Source organism: Pelecanus crispus, chromosome 17 (assembly GCF_030463565.1).
Source record: "Pelecanus crispus isolate bPelCri1 chromosome 17, bPelCri1.pri, whole genome shotgun sequence".
NCBI lineage: Eukaryota > Metazoa > Chordata > Aves > Pelecaniformes > Pelecanidae > Pelecanus > Pelecanus crispus.
Window position 1 is genome coordinate 8,145,428 of NC_134659.1, and position 12,937 is coordinate 8,158,364.

Here is a 12,937-nt window from a genome sequence, read left to right on the forward strand (position 1 = left end):
GAAGATGATGGGAAGCCCTCGGGCTCAGGTTATCTCCCTGTAACAGCTTTGCGCCTGCCCCTGGCTCCTTGGTAAACTCTCAGGGATGAATCCTGCCTCTTCCTAACTGCTTCTCGCCTAACTCAGGGGCCAAGCTGGTGCCCTGATTTCTTTCCTTCTTGAGTATTTCAGGGGTTTGATTGACCCTGGGGAGCACAGGGGCTGTGCCGAGGGTGAACCTCAAGGCTGCGGGTCCTGCTTTCCTTGCTGCAGATTTTTTATAGATGCTAAAACCGTGGGGACAGCAAATCCCCAGGGCTGAGACCCCGGGAGAGTTGAAATCAGGGTGAGGACATGTTATAAGGCTCCTGGCACCAAAGAAATCACTACAAAGAGAGAAGAGCATCGTGGTGGGCTCCAAAAAGGCTAGAAATCAACCCAAAGTGAGCAAGGGTGCTGGCAACGGGTGCAGGGAACGCGCTGCGGCGCAGCCTCTCTGGGAAGGGGGGATTTGGGGAAGGAAAATCCTGGCAGGGCTGGCCCTGCTCTTTGCTGACATTCTTTCCACTGACCGATCCCTCGGCTGGAATCTGGCCCGGAGCAGGAATAGGAGGAGATGGGAGATGGTTTCTGACGTTCCTGATGGAAAAAAAAAACCCAACCTTCTGAATTAAAGACAAAGCAGGAGAGACGCAGTTGAGCAGTTGGAGTCAGTAGGGAAGGGCTAGGGATGGGTTGAAATCCCACCTGCGCTGCTGCTTGTGCAGGGTCTGTGATTGTGCCTCAGTTTCCCCATTGGGAAGGCGGGAGCGATGCGTCTTTGCTGGGAGAAGGGTGCGGCAGGGTGGCGATGGGGCTTTGCTTACCCGCACGTACAGAGGCCGGTCCTGGAGACCAGTTGGGATGAGCCAGAGCCGGGGCGGGAGGGGATCCAGCCCAGTTCAGCTCCTCTGCCGGGGCATGGGGACACGTGGGGTCCTTTGGGTTTGGTGTACGGGAGAAGCCACGAATGTGGATTTTGTGCCAGAAATGCCGCTCTGGGATAAGGGACTCGGCCAAGGACCTTCAGGAAGCCCATGGTGGAGGGAAGGCTGAGCCTGGCGTGGTCCTACCTGCTCCTGCCTGCCTGCTCGCTCCATTCCTGGGGGCGGGCAGGAGGGACGGGCAGCGGAGCGCGGGGGCTGGCACCGGGACGGGTGCTGCACGGCCAGGGTGCCCACGGGGAAAGGGCTGGACCCTGGGGTGCTCCCGGCATCCGGGTGCCCGTACCAGGGCTGGATTCCTCCGCTTCGCCGTGGCTTCAGCAGAAGCAGGATCAGGCCCTTATGCTGTGACATGGGCTGGCAGGATGGGGTCACGGGAAACTCGGGAGGCGAGCGGGAGCGGTGTGGGGCGGAGCGGGGTGGGGAGGTGGGAAAGGCCAAGCGGCGGAGGGTGCTGTGCCGGCGTGGGGTCCGACTGCAGGGAAGGCGCGGACCCAGGGTGCAGGGTGGCCGCCACGAAGGGACGAGGGTGCCTTGGCCGGGCAGGCCACGAGGCCAGCGTGGGCTCCCCCCAAGCCGGCCGTAACCGAAGGGACCAGATGATGCGGGAACGCGGCGGGGAGCTGGCAGCCCCCTGCCGTCCCCGGTGGCACCCCTGGGCTCGAACAAAGCCCTTGTTCGCGGGGCGGCCGAGCTGCCCTCCCCGCCGTGCCAGCTCCCCCAGGCCCCCCCGGCACGGCTGCGGTCCGGGCAGCGTAATCCCCGCGGGGAGAGCACATGAAATCAGATGGACAAGTTTTGATGTGAGGCAGCAGCTTAGGGTGGGCTCAGGTTTCCTTTAGGTTTTCTATATTTATCTCCGTGATTTAATGCCAGCGCCGGGGTTTAAATGGCACCAAGCAGTTGGCGTGAGGAGAGGGAGCAGCCGTCCCCAAGCCGCGCACACGTCCCCGAGCCGCCCACGCGCCCATGGAGCTCTTCGAGACCAACCCTTATTTTTTCCCGGACCAGAGGTTTTACGATGGGGAAAATTTCCTGGGCTCCCGCTTGCAGGGCTATGAGCCGGCAGCGTTCCCCGAGCGGCCCGAGGTGGCCCTGTGTCCCGAGGGCAGGGTGGCTTTGGAGGAGAAGGACTCAGCCCTGCCCGAGCATTGCCCCGGGCAATGCCTGCCCTGGGCCTGCAAGGTTTGCAAGCGGAAGACGGTCTCCATCGACCGGCGGCGGGCAGCCACCCTGCGGGAGAAGCGCAGGTTGAAGAAGGTGAACGAAGCCTTCGAGGCGTTGAAACGCAGCACCCTGCTCAACCCCAACCAGCGGCTGCCCAAGGTGGAGATCCTGCGCAGCGCCATCCAGTACATCGAGCGCCTGCAGAGCTTGCTCAGCACCCTCAACCAGCAGGAGCGGGAGCAGAGGGACCTGCGCTTCCGCCCCGCCGCTCCCCAGCCCGGGGTAAGTGCCCCTGCGCGTCCCCTGGCGTCCCCAAACCTGGGCTGGGGACCGGCACGGGGGCGATGCCCCGTGGGGGTGATCCCAGGCGGAACCATCGTGGGCAGCGCTGGGGCACTGGGTCCTGCTGGGGGGAGCAGGACCCCCAGCCCTGGGTGCAAGGCAGGGGCTTGCCCTGTCGCGGGCTGGTAAATCCGTCCGGCACAAAGGCTCGGGGCAGCGATGATCCAGCCCCAGCTCAGATCCCCGGCAAAGGGGCTGATAGGAGCTTTTTCCCCGTGAATGGATGTAGTGGGGGCTAGGGGGTCCGGTGCTGGATGCTGCATTAAGCGTGGCACATGTGCCTGGGCTTGGGAAGGATAACAAAGGCAAAAATGAGAGAAAATAATATAAAATTAAAATAAACAAAGCAAAAAAAAAAAAAAGACAGAATAAGATAAAATAACATAGAATAAAATAAAATAAAATAAAATAAAATAAAATAAAATAAAATAAAATAAAATAAAATAAAATAAATAAATAAAAAAATTAGCACCGCCCCTGCTCACAGACACAGGCACACACTCCTGGTTTCTCCCTGTACAGTCTTGGGGTGGCAGAACCCACAAAGCCCGCAGTCAAACACCGTCACGGGAGTCACCGCCTGCTGCCTCCCGCGACCCCCGCAGATATCGGTGCTCCTGGGTGCCGAACCCGCAGCTCCCCTCCCCTCTCCCCCGCCGCCCTGCCATTGCCGGTGCCACCGAAGGTGCCGACTCGAGAGCTGGGCGAGGAGGCGCGCAGCCGCTGTGTCTTGCTGCAGCCCCGAGCAGCGACGCCGCGAGCCAGGCCCCGTCGCACCGCAAGATTTTGGTGGTTTAACCGAGTTTTTGAGAGATACTTTTAGCTGCCGTCTGATTTCTGGGGGGATGTCTGGGCATGCACTTCCCTGCTGCTGTGAGGCTTTGTATATGGAAATGTATAGATAGCTATAGGTATAGATGGTATAGGCAGAGATTGTATAGATGTAGAGGAATTGGTTTAGTGGTGGACTTGGCAGTGTAGGTTAATGGTTGGACTGGATGATCTTAAAGGTCTTTTCCAACCTCAACAATTCTATGATTCTACATAGATGTACGTACAGGTATAGGCATTGATGATACAGATATAGATTATATAGATAGATGTAGATGTTGAAGTTGATATAGATGGAATGGATATGGATATAGCTACAGCTATATAGATAGCTATAGACAGATAGAGGTAGAGATGATAGATATAGATACAGATGTAGATATATAGATATAGATATAGATATAGAGATATAGATATAGATATAGATATAGATATAGATATAGATATAGATATAGATATAGATATAGATGGACTTTATAAGAGGCACAGAAAAGAGGGGTTCACAAAGATTCATCTCCTTTCAGAGTAAGGGATTTAAGGACCAAAATAGCAGGTACCCGGCTAGCCCAACATTTAGAGCTGAACAAAGGACCGGAAAAGCTTTTAGGCTCCATCATCTATATTCTTGGGACTTCCTGGTGTAACCCCAATGCATCCACTTGGGTTTGATTTGGTTGGGTTTGTTGGCTGCTCCTGCAAACGTGACCCAAACACGACCCACACCAACTGCGTCGCTGCTGCTCCGAGCCGTCCCTTCTCCCAGGCACAGCCAGGGGTTTACGTATTGAGTGCAAAATCCAGTATTTTGGGAAAACAAAAATAACTACCTGTAAGAATTTCCTGCTTTAGTAGGAAATAAATCCAAGTGTTAATAATTAGCCTGTGCTGCCACGAGCCCGTAGACCCAAAGTGCCATTTCCAGGCTGCTACAAATAGTTGGGTGCTTGGGGTTGCTCCTATAAATCATATTTTGGGTTTAACCCCGTCTGGCATCCAATTCCAGATAAAGACACACACACACAAAAAGTTAATTCAGAGCTTTGCTGAGCAACGCTCTCATTTTTCAGGCTGTCAGCTCTTTTCTCTGAAATAGCTGTTCAGCCCCAAATCCACAAATCAAACTGCCAGAAGTTCTTCCCCAGAAATCCCCTTGGGATGGCCTGAGGGTGTCCAGTCTGTGTGTTGTTTTTTATGAGCCCGATGAGGTGATTTTCAGCAAAAAGCTGTTTTGCCCAAGGGCGTTTTCCATCTGTAGCCTTTTCTCATAGTCTCTGGGTAAAGAGACACTTTTTTACCTGCCGTGAGCAGATGGCCCCGCTTCTCCTGTGTCCAGAGCCCAAAAAGGAGTTTTTTCAGCCTTTATGGTTAACGAAGCATCTGATGGGTCCTGGGGACCCCGAACGCTGCTTTGCAGGCAGGGAGGGACATGCCCACCTCCTCAGGGATGTTGTGCTGCAGTGATCGGGCACCCGGGGTATTTTTGGGGTGGCTGGTGGGCTTTGGCCGGGCTTGGAGGAGGTGAGACCCATGGTCGGCATCTCGGCTCTTTGCAGGCAGCCAGCGAGTGTGGGTCCGGCAGCTCGTCCTGCAGCCCCGAGTGGAGCAGCCAGCTGGAGTTTGGCACCAACCCTGCGGGTAAGGTCCTCCCCACCTCGCCCCGGCGTCCTGCAGCCTCACTGGGCTCTGCGGGGGGAGGCAGTGGGGTCACCACAGCTCTGGAGCAGAGCACGGCTGAGCCAACCTGCCCCGAGCAGGAGATCCTTGGAGCAGGGTACAAAAGGAGCCTTGTCCTTCGCTCCCCACCCCGCTGTTGTGGAGAGATGAGCTCCCTCCGGCTCATAAATCCTTCCTTGGCTCGATGCTCAGCGAGTTCAGGCGTCTCTCACTGCCTGATTTCACCAAGACGCCTGCTCTTCGGAGCTGAGTAACGGGACTGCAGCAGCCCCGGGCCCCAGCGGCTTGGTCCCCATCAAGGGTTTGTCCGTCGCCGTCCCTTGGCTTGGCTTTGCCTGCTGCGGTGCTGAGCATCGCTGAGCATCGCTGCTCCGGGCTCCCCTTCCCTCCCCACGCCCCCTCTGCAGCTGCTGATTTTTTTTTTTCCCCATTATTGCAGTTATCCATCCCCCTGCCAAATCCACCTGTTTTTTTTTCCCCAGAAGGCAGAAACTTAAATCTCATTTTCCAGTGGGGAATAAAACCTAAAAAGTGTCCAAAAGTTTCACTCCCCATTGCCCTCGCCAGGGGAAGGTCTCATCCCCCCCAGGGTGGGAGCTGGGAGCGGGTCCCCAGGTCACTCTGGCCGTGCGGGGGGTCACGGGGTCCCCCCTGCGCGGAGCCAGGAGCCGTCCCCACCGTCACGGTCCCCGTCCCCGGCAGTCATCAGCCGCTTGCTCCCTGCAGATCACCTCCTGGCCGACGATGCGGCGGAGGACCGCAACCTCCACTCGCTCTCCTCCATCGTGGAGAGCATCGCCGTGGAGGATGTGGCCGTGACGTTCCAGGAGGACCGGGTTCAAAACTGAGCCGGCGCAAACCCCGGCGGCTCTTCGAGCTGGTAATGGGGTGGGAATAAGATGCCGGAAGGGTCCAGCCGCTGGAAATCGTATTTACCCCTCCGGCGTCGTGGACTGCACCGCTGAAACCACTCGCCTCCTTTCCCACTCCTCGCGAAACGCTCCCACTCAGCCAGCTGAAAAAAAAAAGGGGGGGAGAGGTGGGATTTCGGCAGCTCTGCGGCCCCACGCTGGCGCGGCCCCGGTTCCTGTGAGGGCGGCCGCCCGGCTTCGGGCTCTGCTTCGCTCCCCGTCTGGGGGTGATCGGTTTTTGGGGGCCAATGTGTGTGCTGGGTTCGCTTGCTGATTTTTTTCCAAGATGCTCTTCGACCAACGACTCTCTCTGGCTGGTGCTGAGCCCCGCGGAGGCTGCCCACGCCGTCTTTTCTACTGAACGCTGTGTGGAGTTGCTATTTGATTTTTTTTTTAATTATTATTTTTGCTAACTTATTTGGATTTTTTTTTTTTTTAAATAAAGGCATTCTTGTTTGAATGGCTTGGGGCTTCCTTTACTGCTGTCCTCCTCTGCGCAGGTCTCCCCTAATTCCCAGGTTGGGGATTTCTCTATATCAGAAAATTTCTGATAGAAATAGATTTCTGATAGAAATAGATCTAGATTTCTCTATATCAGAAAATCCAGCTGCACCTCAGCGGTGGGAATTGGATGTTCCACACTTAAATCAGCCCTGCAGAGACCAGTGATTTCACTGTTTGCAACTGGTGCTCAGCCCTGTACCCCAAAAACTCTTGGGGGAGCTAAGATTAATTATATTTTTAATTTGGGCTCTAGAAAGAAGGCTCAAGTCGGCACTGTTTTAAAATCCTGTTTATTGGAACACACATACATCCTTTCCTGACCCGATCCAGGGTTTGGAGTCCATGCAGTACCAATAATATGACGAAAGAAATAGGGCATCAATATAAAGGGCTCACCGACTCTTCAAATTAAAAAAATATTTAATACTGTATTAGGCAAATAATACACCGAAAAGACATCGTGACTGTATAGCCTCTCAGATATTGCACTTCCAGACAGCACATGATAAGTATAAGGTCATTCCAGCCATCAATAAATATCACATCAGAAATAGGGGCCACACAAGGCAAACGTGGCATGAGGAGATGAAGAGATCCTACCCTACGGGGGGGAAATGGGAAGAGTTAAGAGCCTCCTGGATTGATCCCTGCCCGTAGCCTGGAGGCAGGAGGGGAGAGCATCTCCTCTGCACCCGGAGGGGAAGGGATGGGCACGTCCTGGGGCGGTGGGTGCCCCCGCCATGTCTCCCCAGGCACCCAAGGAGGGTCCATTCTCCCGCGGGTGCCAGTACCATCCCAGCCGGCATCGAGCCGAATGGGGTGGTTCCAGCCCTTCCCCACGCAGCCCTTCGTGGACCCGCCGTGCAGGCGCAGCCTCCTCCCCGCGTGGCATCTGGCAGCACCCCAAAACGCAGCGCCCCGGCTGCCCACCCCTTGGCAGCCAGCCACTCTCCTTGCCCCCACGATGGCCGGTTCCCGCTCCGTCCCGTGCAGCGCCGACCCTGGCACTGGCTCCGGCCCCTCAGCCCCTCCTGGGGGCAGCTCCTTGCCTGGCCGCCTCAGCGTGAGGATTTTCATGAGCCTGAATCTTCCTTGGCGTCGAGTCCTGTGGGCAGCAGCGTCCCTGATGCCCGGGGCTTGGGCGAGTCAGTGCAGCAGCCCATGGCATATTGGCAACATGAACCAGGCAGGAGAAAGGTTTCCAAATATCGCAGCCCGCTTTTGGGGTGTCTCTGCCGCTCCGCTGGGTTGCACCACGCTTCTGCCAGAGACGGAGCGGGCACCCAGCGAGCGCATCCGTAGGCCAGCCAGCGCGGGGAGAGGTGGGAGCCAAGCCACAGGCGGGAGCCACGGGGAGCCAGAGGAAGTGGTGGGGTGCACGAGCAGAAGGGAGAGCATCCCTTTCGGTCCACAGCAGCAAGACTGCAGCGTCTGTTGGTTTGCGCCGAGGAACAGGCGCAGGCTGGGCCCTTGTCCTGAAAGGCAGCCGGCACGTGGCCGTACGGACAGTGGGGATGTGCTGAGAAGCGAAGCGGGAAAGGTCCCGTGAGGATGGCGGCTCACCTCCGCATGTGCACCCGCCCGCCAACAACCCCAGATGGAGCTGGCAATGAATCCTCCTGGCGCAGGGGTGCCGTGCCCCAGGGTACAGCAGGGTCCCAGGAGCCTCTTTGAAGTGCTCAACTATCCTTCTCTCAACCCAGTGGGACCTCCCATCTAGGATGGCAACCTGGGGTCCCCAGGGGAGCTGTCTGTCCAGAGCCTGGACAAACCGTACATGATTGGGATGCTGAGCATCCCTTCTGCATCATCTCAGGGTCCTGTGAGCCTCAGGCAGCAGCAGGCTGTCCCCCCACCGCTGAGGTCTCCATGGTCCTCCATGGCAAGGCAAACCTTGGTGAAGGCAGACACCCTGCCTGGTGATGCTGGGCAGAGGACGCTGGGCCTCATGCTCTCCTTTCAGTCCCCATCCAGCTCCGAGGCCTTCGTCCTCCTCGCACTTACCCAGGGCCGGGCTGGCTCCCGTCACGCTGACCCTCAGCAAGAGTACGTCCGGACTGTGGAGGTCTCCAGCCTTGGCGACCCAGAGGCACCAACTGGAAGTGAGTCAAAGAGCAGAGCGTGCAATTAGCGACTGCTCCCATTAGCCCTTGGCTTCCCACCAAAACATTTATCAGGCAGCATCTGTGCACTGAAGCCACATGAAGATGAGGGTCGAAGGAAGAGGCATGTTTGGCCAGATCCGATGCTTCCGAGGATATTCGGGAAGTTGCCACTTGCCACCCCTGCTCTTGGGCAGTGACCTCCCTGCTACCCATGTCTGGCTACTGCCAGACCTAGGGATTTTGTCCCAGGTTCACTGTCCTCAGACAGGTGGGAATTGCAGCTTCCAGGGATGGGGTGGAAAAGGAAAGGTCGAGCAGAAGTTTGACCCAAACTGCTGGATGGAAAGCTGTGAAAATGGAGCAGATCTGGAGATGAGAGGAGAGCCGAGCCCAGGGCTTGGAGCCAGAAGGTGAAAACACAAGTTTATAATTTGCATTCAGTCATTTCTGAGCCTGCTGAAGCCAGCCCTGACCACTGGGCATGTGGCAGGTGGCTTGGGACAGTGGCACCAGGGTACCTGGCCCAGGGGACAAACCGGGGTGACGTGGCTGGAGCTTGTGCCTCCCTACGGCTTTGGAAGGGACCAAGAAAACTTGCAGAAAGGAGTCGTGTGGTGGTGGGGCAGAGCCTGGGACACGTGTGCTCAGCTAAAACACACAACAGCCAGCAGCACGGGCAGCAAGCGTGTCAAAGCAGGTCCCTGCCAGCCCTGGGAGAGCGGCTGCTCAGCAGCGCTCAGACTGAGTTGAGCTGGTTAATTCAGTCCCTTTGGGGCCGGTTTCCAAAAGGCAGGGTGGACAAGACTGGCCTAGACTGGGCTGCTGCTTCCTGACAGCCCCCAATGCTTACCCCAACAGGCTCTGTCTGACCTGGATGCCAAACCCAGGGTGGGTGACACATACCCCCATTTCATGCCCCCATCCAGCCCTCTCCCTTGTCCTGGCAGTTCGAAACAAAGAAACCACACACCAGGCCAGAGTCTGAAATAACCCTCCTGAAAAACATTTACAGCTGACAACGGCTCAAGGATCACATGGATTCAGCATCACAGGCGACCAGCAAGCCTCTCTCCCTCTCCTCTCTTGGTGGCACATCATTCCTATACATTCCATACAAGCTGGAGAGGTGGGCCTGTGTGAACCTCATGAGGTTCAACAAGGCCAAGTGCAAGGTCCTGCACCTGGGACGGGGCAACCCCCGGTATCCATACAGGTTGGGGGATGAAGGGATGGAGAGCAGCCCTGCGGAGAAGGACTTGGGGGTACTGGGGGATGAAAAGCTGGACATGAGCCGGCAATGTGCGCTTGCAGCCCAGAAAGCCAACCGAATCCTGGGCTGCATCAAAAGCAGCGTGGCCAGCAGGTCAAGGGAGGTGATTCTGCCTCTCTGCTCCGCTCTGGTCAGACCTCACCTGGAGTACTGCGCCCACCTCTGGGGCCCTCAGCACAAGAAGGACATGGAGCTGTTGGAGCAGGTCCAGAAGAGGGCCACCAAAATGACCCGAGGGCTGGAGCACCTCTCCTACGAGGCCAGGCTGAGGGAGTTGGGGTTGTTCAGCCTGGAGAAGAGAAGGCTGCGGGGAGACCTTATTGCGACCTTCCAATACTTAAAGGGGGCCTACAGGAAAGATGGGGAGAATCTTTTTAACAAGGCCTGTTGTGACAGGACAAGGAATAACGGATTTAAACTAACGAAGAATAGATTTAGAATAGACATTAGAAAGAAATTTTTTACACTGAGGGTGGTCAAGCACTGGCACAGGTTGCCCAGAGAGGTGGTAGAGGCTCCATCCCTGGAAACATTCCCGGTCAGGTTGGACGGGGCTCTGAGCCCCCTGGTCTGGTTAAAGCTGTCCCTGCTCACTGCAGGGGTTGGGCTGGATGGGCTCTAAGGGTCTCTTCCAACCTAAAGCATTCTGTGATTCTATGATTCTATGATTCCCCATACTCATCCTGAGGTCTGAGCAGGGGTGGGAGAGGACCCTGGGGGGAAGGGGGTGACCTACCTTCCGGGGGCATTTTCTTGGCGGGGGCAGATGGAGGGGGCAGGGGCACCAGGCTGGTGACGCGGAAGCCAGCGGGCAGCGTCTCGGCCGAGCCACTGAGCATGTTGATGCTGTGAACGTCTCGTGGGCGGAAGCGCTTTCGCCAGGACGGGGTTCGACGGAAGGTCTTGTCGTCACCCTGTGAGGGAAGAGCAGGTTACGGGCCTGGCAGCAGCGGCAGCAGGAGCTTCTGTGCCTGTGAGATACCAGCACTGCTTCCACCTAACTAAGGGTGCGCCTGTACACGGAGACCAACTCAAACAGTGCAGAAGTGTGTGATCAAATTGGGCCAAGGACATAGGAGACCTCTCCAGGATCCCCTGACATCGGATTTATCCTTTCCAGCTTGTCTTCTCTCCAGCCTGCCTGCAAAGATGCCTTGGAGACATCAACACGCAAGCCCCAGTAAAGGCCTCAAGGGATGCATCTAACCTCAGCCAGATAATGGCATCTGGAAGTGCCTGCTTCACTCTGTACTCTAAAAAAGAGGCCTGACTAGCTCTGCTATCATATCTCATGGAGGAAAGCTGTCCATAGGAGAGATGAATTCCCATCTTCAGTGACTCAACGTGAACAGCTTTCTGGCTGCCTAAAGGGGCATCTCCAACCCACCAGCTTTACATGCTGCAGATGTGTCATGCCCAGAACATCTGTGACTCTAAAGGCAATATTAAAGCCGCTGGCAAGGAAAGTCAGGTGAGTCTACTTGAAATTCAGCCCACTAACCACGAGGCTAGAAATGATGCACAAGTCTCTACCTCACCTGCCTCCACAGCCTGGCAGCACATTCCTCATGGCCCTGTCTAATAGTTTGAGCTTATTCCACTGCTACTGCTCATGCGACTGCTCTACAGAGTTTGTGATGCACTATTTGACACCCCTTGACAAGGAGGGAGAGAGCAGAGGTCTCTGCTCAGCATGATCTGGACATGGAAGAGGTTTTGTACTTACATCGTCCAGCCTCCGATCTGTGCCCAAGGCGAGCAGGTTGTTGAATTCCCTCTCTAGCACTTGTCGAGCCTGAAAATAACATCAAATGAGCATTCCCCATCAGTGGGAACAGTTCCCAGCACAAACCCCCATCCCAGGAAACCCTGAGAATGACAGAGAAAAAGCCCCTGCGCCATCTGAGTGCTCTGCTTTGAAAGGCAGAGTTGAGTTGGTGGGACTGGTGGAGTCCACTCTCCTCCAAAATCCCCCAAGCACGCTGCTCTTACCTGCGTGTTCTGCGTGGGGATTTGCAACACGAGCGCCAGACTGTTGTGGTCAAAGTTTTCATCGAGGGCCAGGAGCGCCCCATGCACCCCACTCTCGACGAGGTTGTTTGCATACTCGCGAAGCCCAATGGACTGGATCCAGTGAATAACCTGGTCGTTGGTCCACACCAACACGTCTACAAAAAAGCAAGGGAACGTCTCAGAGCCAGCTCAAACCATGGTCTTGGTTGTGCGGGGACCTGACGATGTCCTGAAGCCCTTTGGCACAGCCCCAGGCTGATCCTGGGACCCTCCTTCCCGAGGCAGCAGCAGTACTGGGTGCTCAAGTGCCAGGAACAGCTCACTTCAATTTATCAAACTAAATGCTGAAATAACAGGCAGAAAACAACTGTGAAAATTAATCCTAAGAACTCACGGCTGCTGGTGTAATTAGGAGCATTATCAATAATGAGATGTAATCTAAGCAGCAGCCAGATGTGCAGGGAATCTCAGGACAGCCAACGAGCAAGGGGAGGCTGAGCAAGCTGGGAGGTGTCCTGAGCATCTGTAATGGGCAGGAGAAGATGATCTGATCCTCGGGCTGGATCTTTCCTGTCTTGACACCCTTCCTCCCTCCTCATGCCTGACTGGGGTAAGCTGCATAAAGGCACTTGGAGCAATCTGTTGGGGAAATACTGCAGGGATGTCCCTCCTGGAGAACTGCCCTGTGGGCATGGTTGCTCAGAAATTATGATTTTCCCTAGGCAAATGCTGTGTTAAAAATAAAGGATAGGAGGGAGACCATCACTGGGCATCTCTTGGGAGGTTTCTCATCTCCTTTTCCAGAGCTGGATCATGTATATGGCTGCTAACCTTTGATTTCGTGTTGGGTCTCTTCCCGCCTCCTCTCGAGCTCTTTGCGGTCGTAGTTGAGCCTCTTCAGGCACATGATGCCGTACTGCAGGCTGGTGCTGCAAGGACACGAGACGTCACCTAACCTTCAGAAGGGCTCAGCATCGCGGGGCAGGTGGCTTGGAGGGACCTGAGGAGGGCCTGACTTCCCTGCTTGCTCTCCATGTGCCCAAAGGATGCTTCGGTTCAGGGTTGGGTCAGGACAGACACAACCCAAAGGAAGATCTCAGCCAGAAAATGGGGAATGTCCCTCCCCCAATCCATCAGCTTTACTCTGTTCTACCTGCC

The 12,937-nt window shown here is 56.0% G+C and overlaps 2 protein-coding genes across 2 annotated transcripts in view; one reads left to right on the forward strand and one right to left on the reverse strand.

Moving 5' to 3' along the window:
- The first annotated feature begins 1,931 nt into the window (after positions 1-1,931).
- On the forward strand, positions 1,932-5,824 carry MYOG (myogenin). Its single transcript, XM_075722383.1, has 3 exons — positions 1,932-2,415; positions 4,860-4,937; positions 5,703-5,824. Exons 1-3 carry the CDS (start codon positions 1,932-1,934, stop codon positions 5,822-5,824), a joined length of 684 nt encoding a protein of 227 aa, XP_075578498.1.
- A 2,604-nt stretch (positions 5,825-8,428) lies between these two features.
- The window catches only part of PPFIA4 (PPFI scaffold protein A4), a 32,247-nt gene continuing 27,738 nt past the window's right edge, over positions 8,429-12,937 (reverse strand). The window contains exons 24-28 of the mRNA XM_075722569.1: positions 12,611-12,708; positions 11,759-11,934; positions 11,493-11,561; positions 10,503-10,680; positions 8,429-8,487 (exon numbers count right to left, since the gene is read on the reverse strand). Coding sequence (XP_075578684.1) covers positions 8,429-8,487; positions 10,503-10,680; positions 11,493-11,561; positions 11,759-11,934; positions 12,611-12,708 — 580 coding nt within the window. The remainder of the gene's footprint in view (positions 8,488-10,502; positions 10,681-11,492; positions 11,562-11,758; positions 11,935-12,610; positions 12,709-12,937) is intronic.